The sequence below is a fragment of the Siniperca chuatsi genome, linkage group LG21, assembly GCF_020085105.1.
Source record: "Siniperca chuatsi isolate FFG_IHB_CAS linkage group LG21, ASM2008510v1, whole genome shotgun sequence".
Classification (NCBI taxonomy): Eukaryota; Metazoa; Chordata; class Actinopteri; order Centrarchiformes; family Sinipercidae; genus Siniperca; species Siniperca chuatsi.
The window spans coordinates 15,052,565-15,066,554 of record NC_058062.1 but is presented as its reverse complement, the minus strand read 5'-3'; the positions used below and the strand labels follow the sequence as shown (position 1 = coordinate 15,066,554).

General features: G+C 40.4%; 1 protein-coding gene across 14 annotated transcripts; it reads right to left on the bottom strand.

The window, feature by feature from the left end:
• Nucleotides 1-467: 467 nt before the first annotated feature.
• Nucleotides 468-13,901, bottom strand: LOC122868456 (interferon-induced protein 44-like). 14 transcript variants are annotated; one of them, XR_006376120.1, is made up of 9 exons: nucleotides 12,939-13,332; nucleotides 11,686-11,697; nucleotides 11,510-11,543; nucleotides 6,711-6,860; nucleotides 6,144-6,278; nucleotides 5,867-5,905; nucleotides 5,265-5,743; nucleotides 910-976; nucleotides 468-741 (listed from the first exon to the last, which is right to left on the bottom strand). XR_006376120.1 is itself a non-coding variant. In XM_044180435.1 (5 exons), the coding sequence occupies exons 1-5, from the start codon at nucleotides 13,123-13,125 to the stop codon at nucleotides 11,102-11,104; spliced, it is 288 nt and encodes a 95-aa protein (XP_044036370.1). In that variant the 5' UTR covers nucleotides 13,126-13,901; the 3' UTR covers nucleotides 10,928-11,101. The 14 variants fall into 14 exon arrangements, 2 of the variants coding, with proteins under 2 accessions (XP_044036370.1, XP_044036369.1); XR_006376116.1 differs by adding an exon at nucleotides 6,405-6,515 and having other exon boundaries at nucleotides 5,265-6,278; nucleotides 12,939-13,345; XR_006376119.1 differs by having other exon boundaries at nucleotides 5,265-5,905; nucleotides 12,939-13,331.
• Nucleotides 13,902-13,990: the final 89 nt, after the last annotated feature.

Below are 13,990 nucleotides of genomic sequence, written 5' to 3'. Positions count from 1 at the left end.
AGTCAGTTAATAGGACGGCTTGATACCCAAAGTGCTTCACAGTAAAGGGGGGAAACTAAACCTCAACCACCACCAAAGGGGTCAGGTTAGCTAATGTTACTTTAGCAACAAGTAAAGCTACGTGTCCATGAGGAAACTCCGTAAATCACCTTGGTACTACTCTGTCGTCAATCTGGCCTTATAACATTTAATGACATCTTTATGACAAGTCCAAATGGTTCCACTTTACTTGAGATCAAGGGAATTATTCATGACACAATTATTTTCTCATGACAGCCAGTGTCAAAACCAACCACATATGACAGTATAATGTAATGTTAACACATAAAGCTAAATAGTTTGATAATTTAACTTGTTGCAACTTCTGACCAGGAAAACTTCAAGAAGAGAAAGTGAAAGTACAAAGGTAAACTAAAAAAAAATGAAAAGATTAACAAGTATTTTCTCTTTCACTTGATCAAAAGAAGTTAGCGATAACAAGATACATTATTATGATGTGCACACAAATACTTTATTAAAATTTTAGAGAAAATATAAACTAAGAAATAATTAAAATAATGGTTTCAAAAATGAGCAGAAAAGAGGAGGTACTGTAGGTAAAAGATCTGTGTGTCTTACTTAATTCTAAAAACGCACATTTTACTTCTTAATAGCAAACTGTAAAACCACATTTATCAGTATAAATATCATAAGAAATTCTTACCTCAGCTGTTGAGTGATGGTTTACCTCAAGTAATGATTCTGAAATTGAGAAATTAAGCTTTAAAATCTGTATTCCAAGTTCCTTTTTATCACTTTGACAAATTATGCAATTATACAACTTAACTATAGTTTCTTGTGGACAAAGCAGTTAATAATCATGAGTTGACGTTCCTAAACTAGTGAATTGCAAAGACATGGTTAGTATACCAAAGCGTGTCCAGTGGTAGTTGTTGATGTCTGTTCGGTGTTGTCTGACCTCTTCAACTAATAAAATCTAAAGTTAACAGAAGAGGAGTTATACATAAAAACCTAAACAAAAACGCTGAAATAGCACAACAAACAACAAAATTAAACGTGGACTCTTAAACATCAGATCTCTGTCATCTACAGCTGTACTAGTGAACAATTTAATATCAGAGTATCATATTGACTTATTTTGTCTTACTGAAACCTGGCTGGGTCATGAAGAATATGTTAGCCTAAATGAATCCACTCCGCCCAGTCATATTAATACTCACATTCCTCGAGGCACAGGCCGAGGAGGTGGAATTGCAGCCATCTTCGACTCAAGCCTATTAATCAATCCTAAACCTAAACTAAATTATAACTCATTCGAAACCTTGTTCTTAGTCTTTCACACCCAAACTGGAAAACACGACAGCCAATTCTATTTGTCATAGTGCACCGCCTCCTGGTCCTTATTCTGAATTTTTATCTGAATTCATCCTGGAGTTCTCCACCGTCGCCTCGGCCCAGGCAAAACACCTGGCGGTCCTCAGCTCCTCTGGCTGCGGCAACTGGACTGCGACCATCCCTTCTCACTCCCCTGACTGCTCCACTCCAGCACTGGACAATGATCCCACTCTTCCGTGGCTCGGCTCCATCATCACTGGCGCCCCGGAGCATAAGCCTGAAGATCCGTGGCTCCTCATGGGTGCAAAGCCCAAAGCCATGGCCATTTCTACTCCATGCCGAGCCCCAGTGGATGCATGGTCACTCGTCGGCGGGGGTGGTGAGAAAGCTCCGGAGAGTTCGACTCCACGCCAACCGGAGCACTGGACTGTAGCCTGTAAGGACAGACATGGTGCAAAGCGCACATCGGGACCTCCCGCTGGCCAACAGGTTTGACATCCTGGACACGCAGGACTTTCCTCCACTGGAGGGACGCTCCCTTCTTCCAGCGGTCAAGTCTTCCTCCTCCTCTCGCCGCAAATTACTGAAAGAGGCCGTGATCAGGAGAAGCTCTGGAGGTCTCATTCGTCCTGAGACGGCAGAGAACTCCTCTGCTAAGGAGGACGCCGCCCCTCGCCGCAGCAGTCCCGGCCACGACTATCCCAGGGACGGCTGATGGAACTCGGCGGTCTGCCTTCTCTCATCCCCCCAACCACGCTGGTCGTTGGAGACTCCACAGTGAGGAATATCCGCTTCGCTAATGCGGTCACACGCTGCTTTCCCGGAGCTACGACCCGACATCCTCGAAAAGCTCCCCGGACTTCTGGCTGCACTCCCGACGACTATCACGAAAATCATAGTCCATGTCGGCACCAATGACACCGCCCGTCAGCAATCGGAGCTGACGAAAGCAGACTTCATCCGCCTCTATGACCTGCTCAACAGCACCGGAAAGCATGCTTTCATTTCGGGTCCAATTCCTACACTGGGTCAGGGAATTGGCCGTTTTAGCAGGATCCTCAGTCTTCATACCTAGCTCCAGTCTGTCTGCAGCACCCATGACGTTGTTTGTATTCACAACTTTAACTTATTCTGGGATCGTTCTTCCTTGTTTGCACGAGATGGTCTTCACCCAAACATGTCAGGTAGTCACACGCTGTGCTGTCCTCCTCATGTAGTTGACTATTTAAATCACCTGTTTCCCCTCGCTCTTCCTCTTCCTCTTCCTCTTCTCTGCCCACCATAAACATCCACACACCCTCTGGTGTCACTACCTCCCCCTTGTGGACTGATCATAGTGCTGCTATCTGGAGCCCGGATCCCTCTAGTGCCACTTTTAACATTTCTGTGGTTATTTCGGATAGGTCCTTAATGCGAAACAGACACAGCCGACACAGCAATAATAATAATAACTTAATAAAGATCAGGGCCAGAACCCTACCTCCAGTCTCAACCTCAAATGTGAAGCAGCACAGATTTTTTAAGATGGCTCTTCTCAATGTAAGATCCCTCTCTAACAAAACGTTTATTTTAAATGATTTTATCTCTTCTACTGATTTAGACTTTATGTTTTTAACTGAATCCTGGTTACGTCCTGGTGATCACAGTCAGCTGGCTGAATTATGCCTTCCTGATTATGACTGCTTTAGTTGCCCTAGGGTCTGTGGTCGAGGTGGGGGCCTTGTTACTGTCTATAGGAAGCATTTAAAGTGTAACCTCATAGCTTGCAATGATTTTTCCTCCTTTGAAGTGCTCATGTTTAAACTTGGTGGCCCCCTCCCGGTCACATTTGCTATTATTTATCGCCCCCCTAAACCAGCTGGAGTTTTTATCCAGTCTTGTGTTAAATTATGATAGAATTCTTCTTTGTGGTGATTTTAATATTCATGTTGATGACTCCTCTAATGCCCTTGCTGCTGATTTTTTAAATATCACTAACTCTGGCCAAACTCATTCCCATGGCCACACCTTAGACCTAGTCTTTAGTCTGGACCTGAAAACCCCATCTGTAGAAATCAGGGACATGTCTGTATCTGATCACCTATGCATTGTTTTTAACTGTGAATTAGAGGCTGCTAGTACTGTCTTATCCCGCTCTAAGTACACACACGTCCTTAATGAGCATAGTGCCTGAAAATTCTGTACACTGTTCAGTTCTCCTGGCAGTGTGTTTCCCGATTCCTCCAACACTAACAATTTGGTTGATTATTTTAACTACCTGTGTTCTTCAACCTTAGATCTCATAGCTCCTCTGAAAAATAGACCAAACTCAAAGACTAGAAAACAGCCATGGTTAAATAACAGTATTCGAAGCTGTAAAAAGAAATGCAGAAGAGCAGAACGCAGATGGAAGAAATCAGGTCTCCAGGTCCACTTCGTGGCCATGAAAGAATTATTACGCCTTTATAATAGGATGGTGAAGGATGCAAGAACATGTCATTTCTCTGCACTTATTTCTGCCCATCAGCACAACCCCAGATTCCTATTTAAGACTGTGGATCAGTTAGTTAACCCTGCCTCTCCTTGTGCCCCTGCTGAGTGTGATGCTGATTGTGAAAAGTTTCTTTTGCACTTTGCTGGAAAGATGGCGTTAATAAGATCTGATATCACCCCCAATCCTGCCTTTTTAGATGTGGATCACCCGCTCAGGGATTCTTTGAGCAATTTTTCTGCTGTTACGCTGCCCGAACTTGCAGGCATAATGTCGCTTATGAGAGTATCCTCCAGCCCTCTGGACAAAATCCCAACTAGGTTTCTATTGGAAGTTATGGATTGTATTGCGCCCCTTTTACAAATTATTTTTAACAGCTCACTGTCTACTGGCTGCGTCCCCGATTTCTTTAAAACAGCTTGTGTCCAGCCAGTCCTAAAAAAACCTGGGCTTGATCCCACCCTCCTGGATAACTATCGTCCAATCTCCAAATTGCCTTTTATTTAGAAGATTCTCGAAAAACTTGTATCTAAGCAGCTTCTTGCTGCTGTGGAAAACAATAATACCTTTGAAAAGTTCCAATCTGGCTTTCGTCAACACCACAGCACTGAGACAGCCCTTCTCAAAGTCACTAATGACCTTTTAATGAATGCACAAGCAGGCATGTGTTCAATTCTTGTGCTGTTGGACTTAAGTGCTGCCTTTGACACAACTGATCATGCCATTTTTTTAGACATACTGAGGCACTGGGTGGGCATATCTGGCATTGCACTAGACTGGTTGTCATCTTATCTGTCCAATAGGAAATTCTGTGTCAGCATTAATGACTTTTTGTCATCATTTTCCCATATCAAGTACGGTGTGCCTCAAGGTTCAATTCTGGGACCAATACTTATACATGCTTCCTTTGGGTGATGTAATCTGCAGACATGGGATTTCTTTTCATTGTTATGCTGATGACACACAGTTGTACCTCCCTGTCAAGCCCACTGACCTTCATACGTTGAGATCTCTGCAGGATTGTGATGTGATTTGTGATGAAAAGTGGCATTAGGAAATAAAACATTGGGGAATAATGACGTCGTAAAATAAAAACACACTTTGTAAAATTGTGAAAAAAAGTAGGATAAAATAACATTTCATAATAAACTGAATACAGTATATTTCTCAGTGTCATGGTTGTATAGTTGTGCATATTGTGTATTTATTCTTATGATTATTTATTTCACAGTCTTATTTATTTAATCTTGAACACTCTGATTTTCCATATAAACAAGCATTTTATTTGCCCATCCAGGTTGTATACAGCTTATTCATCCTTTATTCATCCAAGTGAAATAACAATAAGATACATTTTGACAACATTTCTAACTCAGCTATTAATGATGTAATGACGGCTCACATGATATAGTGAATACTCCATGCTTTACACTGTAATAAAAATCACACAAAAAAATACCATGCAGATTATTGTTTTTTCAAGTCTTGATCATGCAAGTTTTGTTTCAGTGGTATGTAGGTCTACAGGTAGTTGAGGAAGTCTTCTCCAAAGTTAATCATCTGTCTCAGTGCGATCAGTGTCAGCGTATCAATGGCATCATTCGTGTTGATTTCAGATTCGTAGTTCTTCACAAGAAAGATGCAGTTTGGTGGAATACCCAGCAACATGCTGAATTAAATCGACCTAAGTTTTAAAATAACAGCATTTCAGATGATCAGTAATTGCAAAGTTGTGACCAAAAGAGATTTTCATGCTGAAATACTGAACTTAACTTAAATTACATTCCAAGATTACAAATCTAAAAACGCTTTAAAAGAATCACCATCAGACACTAACCTGTTGCTTCAGGTACATGCTTTTATAGACATTGTTTATATCTTTTTTGACCTCAGGACAGGCTTCATCAACTTTGGTGAGAATAGCCATTTGAGGAATCCCTGCCGATACAGAAACCTAATCAGTATTTTAAGCATTTGCTCTGCTGGTATTTTGATTCATAAAACCCAACATGGCACCATTAGTGCACACAGAGTAATAACTATAGTGATGTCAGCTCTTACCCATGTCACTGGCTGACATGGTCTGACTTCTCTCATCTTCTTCACTGTCACAGACACGCCAGGCTCCACCACACCTCAGCCACACCGCACCCCCTCACCTGAATACTAATCCCCAGCACCTGTTACCCATAACACACCTGAACGCAATCAGCCACTCTACTCCTCCATAAATTCCCACTCTTCACCTCAGTCAGTGTCCGGTCTCGTTAGTATGAAGGACAGAGCTTCTACTCCAGCCGCTCATACTCCACGGACTCACCCACGACGCTTCGTTAACATTCACAACTTCGTCACTTAATAAAGATACTGTGCCGACAGGAACGACACAAACCAGAACGTGAACACTGTCTTCCAGAGTGGGAGATGAGTTGTAGCCTTGATCACTCTCGGTCAGTTGGTGTTCAGGAGTGAACTAGAAAACAAAAATAAAATACAATAAAATACAGTCAAGTAATGTTTTTTTTCTGAACAATACAATGCATTTTTAAGTGAAAATCTGTTTGATGGAAATAGTAAAAGATAGATAATTTAAAGGTACCCTGTGGAGTTTTTGATCTCTAGTAGAGCTATGGAGCAGTTTCTCTATGAGTGGGTTGTTTGTCTCGTGTACACGGGTGATGCGATACACATTCCTGCCAATGGTTTCACACTATTCCACAGGTGCCGGTGATGCACCAGAAGAGTTTCATGAGAAAGAAAATGCATTCATCACATTTGTTAAACCTTAAGAATACACACAATGTGTTTTGTTGAGTAACACTGAGTGTAAATATAACTTTTGTTTGTTTGCAAGACAACTCCACAGGGCACCTTTAAATGATGTCAAGAGTTCAAATGATTGTACCTGGTAACCTTCTGTCACATGTCCACTCAGGGCCAATTTCACGTCTTCCACACAAACTCCACTGTTGGTGTTTTGCTCAAAGCCCATGATGTCATTGAAAATGAAAGAATAAAACCTTGCTGGGTCTTTCTGGATTTTGTAAGTTGTGTACTGTAAAGCAGAAGGTGCATTTATTTGCATCGTTTGAGCAAATCCCAGATAAATATGCAATTCTTAAACCAACACAAATCTGCACAATTGTTACATTTTATTCAGCAAGGGAACCCACATTGATCTCCCAGTCTTAGAGGATCTCACAGGATATGAGTGTGTGAGAGAGGGACCAACACCTGATAAGACAAACAGCACTCTGAAAGATCCCTCTTCCATCAGAGTGTGATATCAAAGCATTTCTTGGTTCCAGGCCTCGGTCATATAAAAAAGAGACAGGAAAACCAAGACAGTTTCCTTCCAAAATCCGCTTTAAATTTCAGAAAATATACTGTTGATATGAATTTTATAATTTCATATGTTGGAATGGTTTGGGCATGTCCATATTACTATAGTTTTGTGGGTGAGTGAAATCTCTGTTTATTACACCAGTAGTAGCCAGCTACTAACAAAGTTAAACGCTATCAACAAAGTTAAAGCTATCAACAAAGTTAAAAGAGCCAAAAAACAGGACAAAAGTGTAACAGAACCAAGAAGGAACAGTGTCTCCATTCCTTATGTATCTGGACTGTCTGAAAAACTACAAAGGATCTTTAGACAGCACGATGTTCCTGTTTTCTTTAAACCAGGCAACACTTTAAGACAGAAACTCGTTCACCCTAAGGACACCCTAAGGAAGTTGCCCACACAGAAACAGAGCAATGTTGTCTACTCCATTCAGTGCAGTGATGAAGACTGCAAGGAACGGTACGTAGGCGAGACCAAACAGCCACTTCACAAAAGACTTTATCAGCACAGACGACACGCTAACTCAGGATTACAGTGCCGTGCATTTGCATCTGAAAGCTACAAACCACACATTTGAAGACAGCGAGGGGAAGATTCTAAGTAGAGAGAAGAGTTGGTTTGAACGGGGCGTCAAGAAAGCCATTTTTGTAAAAAAAGAGAACCCCTCTTTGAACAGAAATGGTGGTCTGAGATTCAATCTGCCCAAAGTCTATCAGAGTGTATTATCACCTTGGTCACGCCAATCACATGCTAATCAGGTACTTAACAGTGATGAAGTAGATGCAGCCAGAAAACAATAGGCCTGATTACTGATTACTGGGCCATCTTGGAAACTATTAGGTCAGTTTCAGGTGAAACTAGCTATTAACAGATACTCAGGGAGATTCCTTCCTGAGGGCAGGGCTTATGTAACACAGAGTAGCTTAAATTTCCTATTCCCGTCCCATTTCTTCACAATTGAGAACGACTTCCGGATGGGAGCCGAAACGTCTTGATTCTGAAAACAGTGTCCAGATGACTACGACTGAAACCTTTTCTATGATACACCAGTAGTAACTAATGTAACCTCTGTTCCCACTGTGCCAGACCAACAAGTCCGCCAAATTACATGACAAAGTATATTGTTTGTCAGCGTTTTCTGATGTCATGTCACAATCGACAGGACAACATCAGTGTTTCTAATATAACAGTTTGGTTATATTAGGTTTAGGTACAAAAAGGAGGGAAAGATCACGGTTTGTGTTAAAATTACTTTGTCAAGGTTAAGAGACCTTCATTGCCATGGTTACAATAGTAATGACTTTGTTGCAGATAGGGAATGACCACAGTCATGATTAAAAGAAACGTTGACTGTCAGTAGGAAACAGGAAACAAACAGCAGTCTCACGTGTTAAAGTCCGATGTTTATCTTATAATAACATTAAAGTTTCTGCATCCTCTTCATCAAGAAAAGGTGGTGAAAGGAAGGGGTGGCATGGAAGGGCGTGTCACATGTCATGTCATTTTCATAATAGAGAAGTTGCATTACAGCTAGTTGGATTAATGAACTGTAATTATCATAGGAAATGCATTATCTGATCAGTATCTGATCACCTATGCATTGTTTTTAGCTATGAATTAGAGGCTGCTAGTACTGTCTTATCCCGCTCTAAGTACACACACGTCCTTAATGAGCATAGTGCCTGAAAATTCTGTACACTGTTCAGTTCTCCTGGCAGTGTGTTTCCCGATTCCTCCAACACTAACAATTTGGTTGATTATTTTAACTACCTGTGTTCTTCAACCTTAGATCTCATAGCTCCTCTGAAAAATAGACCAAACTCAAAGACTAGAAAACAGCCATGGTTAAATAACAGTATTCGAAGCTGTAAAAAGAAATGCAGAAGAGCAGAACGCAGATGGAAGAAATCAGGTCTCCAGGTCCACTTCGTGGCCATGAAAGAGTTATTACGCCTTTATAATAGGATGGTGAAGGATGCAAGAACATGCCATTTCTCTGCACTTATTTCTGCCCATCAGCACAACCCCAGATTCCTATTTAAGTTAGTTAACCCTGCCTCTCCTTGTCCCCTGCTGAGTGTGATGCTGATTGTGAAAAGTTTCTTTTGCACTTTGCTGGAAAGATGGCGTTAATAAGATCTGATATCACCCCCAATCCTGCCTTTTTAGATGTGGATCACCCGCTCAGGGATTCTTTGAGCAATTTTTCTGCTGTTACTCTGCCCGAACTCGCAGACATCATGTCTCTTATGAGAGTATCCTCCAGCCCTGACAAAATCCCAACTAGGTTTTTATTGGAAGTTATGGATTGTATTGCGCCCCTTTTACAAATTATTTTTAACAGCTCGCTGTCTACTGGCTGTGTCCCTGATTTCTTTAAAACAGCTTGTGTCCAGCCAGTCCTAAAAAAACCTGGGCTTGATCCCACCCTCCTGGATAACTACCGTCCAATATCCAAATTGCCTTTTATTTAGAAGATTCTCGAAAAACTTGTATCTAAGCAGCTTCTTGCTGCTGTGGAAAACAATAATCAACACCACAGCACTGAGACAGCCCTTCTCAAAGTCACTAATGACCTTTTAATGAATGCACAAGCAGGCATGTGTTCAATTCTTGTGCTGTTGGACATAAGTGCTGCCTTTGATACAATTGATCATGGCATTCTTTTAGATAGACTGAGGCACTGGGTGGGCATATCTGGCACTGCACTAGACTGGTTCGCATCTTATCTGTCCAATAGGAAATTCTGTGTTAGCATTAATAACTTCATGTCATCCTTTTCCCATATCAAGTATGGTGTGCCTCAAGGTTCAATTCTGGGACCAATATTGTTCTCCTTATACATGCTTCCCTTGGGTGATGTAATCCGCAGACATGGGATTTCTTTTCATTGTTATGCTGATGACACACAGTTGTACCTCCCTGTCAAGCCCACTGACCTTAGTACACTGAGTTCTCTGCAGGACTGCCTGTCTGACATAAAAAATTGGATGTCGATAAATTTTCTTCAGCTCAACTCAAATAAAACTGAAATCCTTGTTATTGGGCCCCAACACATCACTAAACAAATACTGCCATCCACTGGTAACCTGTCACAACATATCAAGCCTGTTGCAAGAAATCTTGGTGTCCTGTTTGATAGCAATTTATGTTTTGAGCAACATATCACTAAGCTTGTCCAATCATGTTTCTATCACCTCAGAAATATTGCAAAAATACGATCTATTTTAAATCTTAGTGCAGAAACTGTTGTGCATGCTTTTATCTCCTCACGCCTTGATTATTGTAACAGCCTGTTCACTTGTCTTAATCAAAAAACTTTGTCACGACTGCAGACTGTACAAAACTCAGCTGCTAGGCTGTTAACCAGGTACAAGAAGTATGACCACATAACACCTGTTTTAGCCTCTTTACACTGGCTCCCTGTTGGTTTTAGGATTGATTTTAAGATCTTGTTGATTACTTTTAAGGCTCTTCATGGCCTGGCCCCAGATTATATTTTAGACCTTGTAATCCCTTATGAACCTTCACGTAGTTTGAGATCAGGGCAGGGGTCTCCTGTCTGTTCCTGAGTCCAGGATGAAAACTAAGGGGGACAGAGCTTTTGCTATCAGGGCCCCGAGGCTCTGGAACAACTTGCCCGAAGAAATTAGGTTGTCTGAGTCAGTGTCTTCGTTTAAGTCTCATCTCAAAACACATTTTTATCTGAAAGTATATCCTGATTTTACCTGAACTGGCTGTTTATTTTACTGTTTATTTTATTGCTTTTGTGTATTTTATGTGTTTTATTTCTTTATATTTCGTCATTCACTGTGGTATTTTATTTCTCTTATTGTGAAGCACTTTGTACTTTGTTTTGATAAGTGCTCTATAAATAAAGTTTTATTATTATTATTATTAATGTGGTCAGTAATCCTAGATGCTATTTTAGCCACACCACAATCAACAGTTGTTCATATTTTTTTAGTATAGCTGGTCCCAGAGATTGCATCTGCTGGAGCTCGCCCAACAATTCTGCCTCGTAAAACACTTTCAACAGAGTTGACGAAACTGGACTTGCCAGCACCGATCGGTCCATGAAGCAGAATTCTGAGATGTTTGACGTCTGTGTTTCGAGGTTGGTAAGATGTCACAAAATCAAGATTTTCCTTTTTGTTCCTGTTTATTGAAGAAATAACATTAGAATAAAATACTATATGATTTTGATTATTGAATACACAACAGGCACATTGTTATTGAGGCTCTGTTGTCACACACACCAACCAGCCAGCACAACAACAAACCATTTCAGTTATGTGTTAAGGAGCAGGGTCACACACCAAGGGCACAGCCACACTGACTTTATGTTCACTTATACTCACTGCGGCATAGTCCTCCATGGCTTACTAAAAGTTGCTGTTGACATACAGTAAGATAACGCTTTATTTTTAAACAACATGCATTATTTTCTGTGACTGGTGTCATTGTTAAAACTTGAATAATTGTTGCAATATTTGGAACATCTTACAAGGTGAAAGTGTGACAGGTGAAGACTTACCTCCTCCCATAGCTGTAAAGTAAGACATTTACATGTAAATGTGCATGAATCTACGTATTAAGTATTTCAAGTATTCAGATTCTTTACTTAAGTAGAAGTTCCAATACAGTGATGTAAGAACACTACAAGTGAAAGTTCTGCTATCAAAATCCTACTTAAGCACAGAGGCATTATCAGCAAAATCTACTGACATTATCAGATTGAAAGAAGCATTTTATTGTTGTAGCAGGTTGAGGTATTTCCATATGTATTTCTTCAGTACCAAAACAGGAATAAAACTTTTTTTTTGTGGAATCTGAGTATAAAATCCCAGATTGAACTAAAAAACAAACATTATTGTATTATGTCTGTGGGAGTTTAAGGTTTTTCACTTCAAGTTGGAAAGGATTAATATGGTGCTGGATGCTGCAAGAAGATTCTTGAATGTTGTGGACATATCTGGAGAGGATCTGGATGTTACACTGAGGGAAGGAGTTGCAACAAATCAGACAATGGGGTCTGGGTTATAGAATTGACTATGGCATGGGATCACGTTGGGTAGACACTGTAAATAGTTTTAACTGTGAAGCTGTTAAAATTCAGTAGGTGGCGGTAATGCACCATTAGGGATGCCAACCGCCTTAAAACTGAACAGAAGAAGAAGGAGCAGAAGATTGTTTCCACCTGTGTCTCGTTGTTTCACCTCCCCAAGGGTATCTAATCTGGGTCGCTTTCTTTGTTCTGTGTTGGATTATTGTTGTTACACATGGTGAGTGATTCCTGCCTTGAGATTTTGTTCCTGACCTTTGTGTGTCGCTGTTTAGTGAACTTTTTGTTGCACCTGGTTGCAGTGCCCAATTCCCTGGCAGTTTTACAGTGAGTTCTGTTTTTTGGATAATTTGCCTCCCTTGGACCTTGGCTGGATCCTGTATTTTGTAACTTGCCTGTTCCCTATTTGAACTGATTTATCACCTTGGACTCATTTCCCTGCTTCCACCACTACCAGCCGGTAAACAATCTGCCTTTTGCCTGTTTACCGGTCTGCCTGTACCTGCCTGTCAACCACATCACCCTCAATAATCACTGTAGCCATCCAGCTACTTCACCCCATTACGCTTCCTTTGTATAATGTAAACACAAAGAGACAAACACTAAATAAAACCAAATAAATAAAATTAGTGAAACATTAACCCAAATAAACAAATGCCATTTTGGCTTCACAAGAGAATATTTTACTTCCATATCTGAGGAGAGACATAATAGAAAGTCCTTACCTTTACTTATGTGGCTCTGGACAGCGTGACACTGCAATGTTGACGGGGAGACTGTACTTTAATAGGTTATCCTCCTGCTTTCAGTTTCAGTTTTTCAGTTTATAGAAAACCATGTGACTTCAAAGAAGTCCACACATTTTATGATCAGAGACCTATTTTAAAACTTCTAATTTTGACTTACTGGCATTAATATTTGAAAAATGTAACAGTAGCTCCACTTATATTAACAGCCAGTCAGTTTCCAACTTTTACTTATGTGGCTCTGGACAGCGTGACACTGCAATGTTGACAGGGAGAATGTGCTTTAATAGGTTATCCACCTGCTTTCAGTTTCAGTTTTTCAGCTTCAGTTTATAAACAACCATGTGACTTCAAAGAAGTCCACACATTTTATGATCAGAGACCTATTTTAAAACTTCTAATTTTGACTTTAATTTTTTAAAATTTAATGCCAGTAACAGTAGCTCCACTTATATTAACAGCCTATCAGTTTCCAATTTATTGGCAAGTCTACCATAATACAGTATCTACCACTGGAAGACTAAATCCAAGTGATTTATGGTTTTGGATTATAAAGTCTCTAAATACTGGTGTAACAACACCCATCTATATTTAGGGGCCAAGCAACAGTGACGTTGGAACCCTGTTGTTTTTGCTTGGGATTAGTTAGATTAGAAGTAGAGATTTGGCCAGACCCCAAAGATGAAGGCAGTCATGCTTTGGTTAATTTTTCAAAGCAAACTCTTCACACAAAGAGGACAATGGATTGTAAAACACACACACTCAATGATATGACTGACTTAAGACGGTTCTTCCTTTTCCTTGTGTGATATGTTGACTTGTTTAAAACGAACAAATCCAACCATAGCACAGTTCGGTTTACTTGTAGGCACACACCTTGAACAGGTCAGGCCCACTTGAAGAGAGTGCAAGCCAGAGGTTGTGAGGTATTTGGTTTGTGCTCAATCATTCATGTGCTTTCATTGTAATAGCTTTATTTCCTGTTGTAAAAATCTTCAAAGGCAACCCAGCTTCTCTTTTAATTTTTTTTT

What these genes read in the sequence shown, in the direction of transcription:
- LOC122868456 (XM_044180434.1), bottom strand. An exon ending in CCAGAGCCACATAAGTAAAG is followed by an intron (nt 11,698 to 12,938) that starts GTAAGGACTTTC and finishes CTTACTTTACAG; the next exon opens with CTATGGGAGGAGGTAAGTCT. An exon ending in CCATGGAGGACTATGCCGCA is followed by an intron (nt 11,307 to 11,509) that starts GTGAGTATAAGT and finishes TTCAATAAACAG; the next exon opens with GAACAAAAAGGAAAATCTTG.